Below are 8,078 nucleotides of genomic sequence, written 5' to 3'. Positions count from 1 at the left end.
CTCAACGAAAACGGTAAGGTTATGACAGACATAAATTATTTTGGGAATATTTGGGTGTCATAAGGACACTCCTGCAGCTGCAACCAAGACACTACACTAACCAGAGTAACAACAGCAGCTAGATTTCCCAGAGTGGGATGCTGTCTCAGGAATGGATTACCTGAAGGATCTCACTTGAATTCATTGGACTATTTTCTGTCCCTCACACTATTCCAATTACTTGTACATTTCCCTTAACATCGTTTACAACATCTCATTCTGCAGCAGTGGGCAAATTTTTGCCACCTCTATCACCTATGAGGTTAATTAAATGCCTAAGTTGGCCCAGCTCCCAGAAAGGAATGATAGAACAAACCTGATAGGACATGAATCTAGAATAGAAATTATGAAGATACTAGATTTCAAATGAACATTGACAGAAGTCTGCCCCAAGGAACACTGCTGCCTAGAGTTGAAAAATAACTGAATCTTGAAAATTTCCTTTGGGTTAAGTAACTGAAGCAATCAAGGGAAGAAATTCTAAGTATCCATCAAAAGGACTGGTAGAAAATCATACCTCCAAACTGATTACTTGGATATCCAACTAAACCTATTAAAACTTGGGCCTTAACACTAACGAATCAATATAGTAGAAAGAAATAAGCAGGTGAAGAAATTGGTACTGGAAAGTAATCATTCCATTTGGGGCAACAACTCAAAGGTTCAAGGTAGATAAACTTGAAACATAATTCAGAATATAATGGTGATGGCTCATTCCAAGTTCAAATTCCTTTATAAAGTAACAAATGCAGTTAAACTGGGAAATCACTTAAATCTGTTTGAACTTACACCATTTTGTTCAGTGTTCAAATACAGAAACATTTCTCACAAAGACGCCCAGACACAAGAAAGAATTAAGACTACCCAGGTTTAAGGTGTGGGCAGATTTGGTTTTCTTGATGGAAAATCCCTAAAGTTTTGATGCATTACCCTAAGGAAGTACAGTGCTAAGATGGAGATATGGAGCAATGTAGAGACAACTTGAGGACAACAGTTTCCCCAGACTCTGCACACTAAGTATTTTCCCAAAGAAGCAAGTCTTCATTAACTACCAAAAGTCAAAGAAACTACTATGCTATTTTGAAGTTTCTATGACTTTAAAACATTTCAAAAATGAAGATTTCTTGTGGCCTTTTTAAGAGAATTTTATTTGAGTGGTTCTTACAAAGGTTGTTGCAATATGAAAGTCATTTGTTTGATAGAAATATCAAGCTGTCTTGTCAAACACACTGAAGTAACCCAAAAATATATTTCAGAGCTCACAGAGCTTAAAAAGAGCAAAGATTATATGCAACCAGACAAAACCTATTTCTGCATTTCCTATTTCTTGCTCAGACTGCTTTGCTTACCAGACTGCCACTAAACATTTTGAGGAAATGCAGGGATCATTTTGTTTGGAATCTTAAGACACACCAGAACACATAATATTTACAAAGAAACTTTTACAGATACATTAAATTGAAAAGATACCATCTGGAAATGTAATCTTGAAATCTCCTTTTCTTGCCAATTGATCATGATGCAAGATGAGATGTTAATCATACAGCCCTTTAGCTGTCTTGAATTCCCATACACTAAAAGTGTACTCCAGAAACCTCTGCCAAACCATTAGCCAAATATCAACATTAGTGAAACGTGAAATGTAACTGCTGTGTAAAAAGTTAGGCTTCTGAAACATTAAAAACATAATTACATCCCTGTCTGCCTTTTTACATTAAGCACATTTGTTCCCCCCTAGAGCTATTCCTATAGATCCTTAATGTAATTTTCTACATGTACATTTAAAAGGCAGAACAAGAGAACAGCTTTGTATACAGTGGGATTTGCTAGTTAGGGATAATGAGCACACTGCATTCCTGTTAACATTTTTATTTTTTCAAGGTAACAGGAATTGTATACAAATGACAGTAGACCCTTGCCTCTTTATTTTTATCTAAATAAAAGATAACTCAAGATGAATTCTCAAGAAAGAAAAAAAGCTATGTACATAAGGGACTATATCTTCCTTCATCGTCTACTTGGAACCAGTAGTTGCGTTGCTGTCATAGAATCAGGGAAGAGGTTGTGATAAGTTGGAAGAGGTACATATGCTGCTGTTATCATTTTACCTGTTGAAAGAAACAGATAGGGTTTAAGCATGTTCACTTAAATTACATCCTTCATCATAATAATCAAGCAGAAGAAAACACATCAAACTCACCAGCAAACCACCGGCCATGCAATGCATTGACAGCAGCAATGGCTGCAGCAATTGATGGGCACTTCACATACACATTGCCCTGAAAGACAACAAAAAAGGTTAAGGGCACGTAGGAAATAACATGAATTTGAATAGGTTTACTCAAATTGCCTGTAAAAATAACTGCTCTTCAACCAAATAATTGTTTCATTAGCTAGTATGTACACCTAGAGTTGCGTTGAAATATTTTAGCCTCCAAAAGACTTGTTCTACACTTTTTCTCTATCATTTCAAAGCAATTAAAGAATGAATCAAGAGGCCAGGATTTCATGGCAAGCTTTCAACACTAACCAGCAACACAGCTATAAAATGGCCTAGTCTACTCTTCAATTATTACAAACACACCCATATTTTGAAGGGTGTATATTTAGTATGTTAAAGTTTCTTTCAGAATTAAACAAAAACTTAAGACTGGGAATATGCCCCGAGTATATGTGAAGGCTAAGTCACAAAATATTAACAACATCTTATATTTATTAAGATCAAAATACCGGAGGCACTTAAAGGGCAGATTAAACTTCTTTCGCTCTAGGGAATAAAGAAAAAAATACCTGAGCTGAATTTTTGTCAACGTAAATATGAATAACTCCTCCATGTTTATTACATTCTTCAATCACATCATCCTTAATCTCTGTATCCCATCCAACTTCTTCTTCTCTGTAAGAAATTATTAAGCTCTATCAGACACCAACCTTGTAAAATGTTACATATGTAGGCTCACCTGTATAAAAATATTTGAAATATGAATTCTTTTATTTAAAAATCATTCATATTTAGCAGTGTAGTACACTGGAGAAAATAAAAACCAAGATATAAAGAACTGTTTGCAACAAAGCTTATGAATTTAACTCTATCTTTTACATTATTTATTGATATATATCAATTTATACTTATACCAAATATATACCAAAAATAGAATATACTTATACCAAATGTCTATAATCATTTCACAGATAAAGCTAAAATAAAGAATTTGATGTTACCAAAAGAACACAAGAATGAAGGGCTCCTTCTATGGTAAACCATGATTATAAACAATGCAAACAGCATGATACAAATTACTACTGTATAAAACAATGCTTCATAAAATAGGGTTATTAAATCAATTGAACAGGATATCTACATTTACCTTGGAGTGTATTATAAATGACTTATAAAACAAACAAGAGTTTGGACTGATAAATGAAATTCTAATCATTACCTAGGCATTAGGAAAGAGAAATTCCCTTTTTCTATTTCCCCGCCCCAAGATCAAGAGTCACATGCTCTACCAACTGAGCCACCAAGGCACCTCAGGAAAGAGAAATTCCTAATTTCCACCCTGCACTTATCTTTAGGAAGAAAATTTTTGAAGATCCTCTTCTCCTATGTAAGATTAAAATTTCAAAACCAGTAACTGGTAAGAGTAAACTAGCAATAGAAATAAACACAAATACACATATGAACAACCAAAAAAAAGTACAAACAGACCCATAAATACAGAGAACAAACAAGGTGATTGACAGAGGTGAGCAGGGTCCGGGGATGGGTAAAACAGATGAAGGGGAGTGGGAAGTACAGGTTTTCAGTTATGGAATAAGTCAACAGGGACGAAAAGTACAGGATAGGAAATATAGTCAACGGTACTGTAATAGAAGTGTATGTTGACAGATCTACACCTTTGGTGAACATAAGGTACAGAGCTGAAGAACTATCTTATGAGCCTGTAACTAATGTAACACATTATGTATAAACTACAATTAAAAAATAAACACTGATACAAAATATCATATAAAATTACTTAGATGTAATTGGAAAATAAAACCTACATACCTTTCAATTCAATTCCAATCTTACAAACACACCCAAAGGAATTAGTAATATAAAAGTTAGCATTAAAATACCCCAAAAGGATCAAAATCATTTTATTATTTCAACTATGAAATATACTAAACATCATAAAAGTTAACTTAGGAAAACGGAATATTGGGGTGCCTTGGAGGCTCAGTTGGTTAAACATCTGACTCTTAGTTTTGGCTTAAGTCATGATCTTGGCACTTTATGATTTCGAGCCCCATGTCGGGCTCTGCACCTACAGCCAGAAGCCTGCTTGGGATTCTCTTTCTCCTCTCTCTGCCCATCTCCTGTGTATGCACTGTTTGGTCTCTCAAAATAAAAACTTTTTTTAAAAGCTGAATACTAAACATTTCACAGTACAGCTGACCACCGAACAACAGTTTGAACTGCATGGGTCCACTTATACATGAATTTTTCTGAGAAAATACAATACAGTACTATAAATGTAGTTTCTCTTCCTTAGGCTTTTCTTTTCTCTAGCTTATTGTAAGAATGCACTATATAAGACTTATACAAAACATGTGTTATCAACTTTGGGTTACTATAAGGCTTTTAGTCAACATAAGGCTATTAGTAAACTTTTGGCAGATTCAGAAGTTACACCTGGATTTCGACTGTGCGGGCAGTTATCAGTGCCTTCTAATCCTTGCAACTGTTGAGTTGTCAATTGTATATACCATTTTCAATTTGACCAAAGTATATTACTTACGTTTGAGGGTTAAACATGTTAGAGAGTTGAAAACACTGTGTTGCAAGAGGCTGGACAGAGGCAGCTGCAGCTAAAGCTGAAGCTAAAAAAAAAAAACCCAAAAAAACAAAAAAAAAAAAAAAAAAAAAGAGAGAGAGAGAAATAAATTAGTTTCTTGGAAAATGCATGAGAATATCCCTAATGAATAAAACAAAACCAGGTAACGCCAACTTTGAAACTAGGATAGTCAGTCACTTCACTAATTTACTTAATAATACTATCAAAGTGTGGAACAGTACCCAATTTGAGTTGCCAGAATCGGGGGCAACCTAACATTTGAAATACCCAATCTTGAGTTGGAAAATTTTTTATTTTTAGAACGGAAACTTTACGTGTAATCAAAATCCGTTCACTTAGACAAATATCAATAGAAACCAATCCAGAAAGGTAAAGGATAATAAAACAGATTGATTCTGTAGAACTGCTGCTGGAGTTTATTCCCCAAGAAGCAGGAGATGATGAAAATGCAGCCTTTAAAATGCCAAATAAATCTATACCCTTTTGTATTCCTTAGGTTTCTGCCCATGATAATAGTTATATATTTTCTTTCAAATAAAACATTATAAAAGGATTGTTTAAAAATAAGATGCACAAAACAATCCAACCATTTAAAATCTAATATCCCAGAAATATAAACCCTATTACGAAATTAAATGAGGGTTTTAGTAGGCTCCATGCCCAATGTGGGGCTTAAACTCACAACCCTTAGCTCAAGGCCAGAGATCAAGAGTCGTACAACTTCACCGAGCCACCCAGTCACCCCTCAAATGAGAATTTTTTAATGATTAGGTGTGTTATAGCACAATAAACACTAAAGTAGCATATTACCTATAATATTCACTATTAAAAATGAAAAACTACTGGACACTAATATCCAGGAAGAACATTTAAAACTCACACTGGTTTGAAGTTTCAAGTGAGCACTGTCAAGACAAGTGCCCCACTGCTTTTATGATATTCACAAACATTACCAGTAGCTGTTACAGAACTCACCGTAATCATTATATTTGACCAAATTTCATTCCAATATATAACAACAAACAAAGCTAAGGATAAAACAGCGCATTAGAAATTAGGGTAATTAAAACGAACAATCACCTGAGAAGTATGAGAAATTATTTCACTGAATAGAACTTAGGGCCATGCATGAAATGCATCATTAAAGATTATTATTTTTGATAATTACAAGTGCTCTTTGCTCCTTTATTACTTTTCTTTCAAGAAGCTTCATATTAAAATAAATAAGCTAAAACAGCTTACAAATGTCAAACTCTATTCAGAAAAGTTACAGATGTAACCATGCTTATATGACAATGAAGATAGAAATGAGGCCCACTGTGTACCTGTACCATAAACAAATGGAAGTACTCTTGGAAATAAACACTAGGTCATTTATAAAACTGAAGAGTACTTTGTTTTCCATTTTCTCAAATGAAGTATATTATGAATACTGAAAAATATTTAGAAAATATATGATAGAAACATTCCAGCTCAATCTAGATGAATGCAAACACAATGAATTCAGCATAGAAATCTAATAGAAAAATTCACTAGTTCTACTTTTTAAAATCTGTAAACTCCTGAAACCAATATTGCACTGTATATTAAATAATATTTAAATTTAAAAATAGTAATAGAATCTGTTAAAAAAAAAAAGGGTGAGTGCAAATGTCTCACTTGCTGGAAAAGAATTAAAATATACATTTAATTCCTATCAAGGAACATGGTAGACCTTTTTCCATAAAGAATCATTCTCCAAAATAACTCGTAAATACAACCTATTAAAGATGGATACCGATTTTGCTCAGAAGTGAAATGCTCTAACAAATAGCAGAGATTTACTTGGTAATCAAAGCAAGAAAAAATACCCTACTTTAGAAATAATTTCAGCTCTTTGAAATACGCATGCAATTTTGTTCTGGGTAATTGTCTCATTGCTTGGCACTATTAATACAAATCATTAACATTAGAGTCCTTGACCTTATGTTAAGTTCAGACTCCTTAAAGATTTGTGTACTGAAACAATAAATTCTGTTTTCCAACTTTTAATTATACAAAACTAATAACAGGAACACAAAGATAAGCATATAAGGCTAAAAATAATTCTAAGCAGACTAAAGCAAAAAATACAGACATTTTCATTTTCTTTATCCATGGAATTGTAATGATTCGGATTAGCCCAACTGAAATACACATTAAACAGATGGGAATTTTATGTCATTCTCTAAAAACTGAATCCAAAATACAAAATGTAACAAATGATATATTAAATATAAACAAACAACTATGTCTGGCTACTACATTAACATCTATTTCAAAGACAAATAAAAAGCTCAACTCACCTTCAGTCTGTTGAGAAAGTCTTGTTTGCAAATCTATAACAAAAGAGAATTCTACAGCTCAGTGCAGGAACAATGAAGAGCCTCAACTAACAGGGTAAATGTCAGGAAAGTATTAATAAAAGAGGACTACAGTAGCAGGGTTTATCAAAATAAACTTATAGTAAAACCTGGCAGCCAAACCTCCTTCCCCATTCCTCATTGACAAGGCTTTGGGGCCTTTTTCTTTCCTCCTATGCTGGGAAACTTACTTATGCCTCTTTCTTCCTACTCCTACACTACTCTACCAAATCTCCAATGAATTCCACTATACTACTCTTCGTATGGGAATAATGGGAAATGGGGAAAGGGAAGCACACCAGTCAGAAAATACATGAAAACCCTGATCTTGAGAATTCAATTCCAAGTACTTGGGATATTTAGCCCAGAAGGTGACAGTTTAATTATGTCTGGTTTTCTGGCTTAGTCTGCAAACTTAATGAAGCAGGAATAAATTCTAACCAAGTTTACTATCATCTATGAAATACAAGACAAATTTAATCATCTAGTCACTATTAAAAATAAACAATGGGGATTTTTACCAGTGTATTTAATCATATAATCATTAAATTCTCCATTGGAAGGCAAGTTATTAGATAGAAAGCTGCTAGACAGTAAATCTAAATAATCTAAATAACAAAGAAAATGGCATTGTGTTGTAAAGCTATCTTGAAGCTTAAAAGTTTTAATACACAACATAAGAACTGTTCAGATACAGCAACCTAATTTTCATTAACATGTGATTCAATTGCAACACTTCATCTGGGTTTCTTGCTGAGTACAGAAAAACTTAAAAATGGACAAAAATGGGTGGGGGGGTTGGGTGGCTCAGTCGGTT

At 33.7% G+C, this 8,078-nt stretch overlaps 1 protein-coding gene across 10 annotated transcripts in view; it reads right to left on the bottom strand.

The window, feature by feature from the left end:
* Nucleotides 1–1,379: 1,379 nt before the first annotated feature.
* The window catches only part of RBM39 (RNA binding motif protein 39), a 30,243-nt gene continuing 23,544 nt past the window's right edge, over nt 1,380–8,078 (bottom strand). For 7 of the 10 annotated variants that reach the window (XM_049650893.1, XM_049650894.1, XM_049650895.1 and 4 more), the window contains 5 exons: nt 7,205–7,255; nt 4,824–4,905; nt 2,830–2,935; nt 2,240–2,318; nt 1,380–2,147 (listed from right to left, as the gene is read on the bottom strand). In XM_049650893.1, coding sequence (XP_049506850.1) covers nt 2,047–2,147; nt 2,240–2,318; nt 2,830–2,935; nt 4,824–4,905; nt 7,205–7,255 — 419 coding nt within the window. In that variant the 3' untranslated portion in view covers nt 1,380–2,046. The other 3 variants (XM_049650897.1, XM_049650891.1, XM_049650898.1) reach the window with 2 other exon arrangements.

Source organism: Panthera uncia, assembly GCF_023721935.1.
Source record: "Panthera uncia isolate 11264 chromosome A3 unlocalized genomic scaffold, Puncia_PCG_1.0 HiC_scaffold_11, whole genome shotgun sequence".
NCBI classification, from domain to species: Eukaryota; Metazoa; Chordata; class Mammalia; order Carnivora; family Felidae; genus Panthera; species Panthera uncia.
Note: the sequence above shows the minus strand (reverse complement) of the source record. Positions and strands in the feature narration are given on the sequence as shown.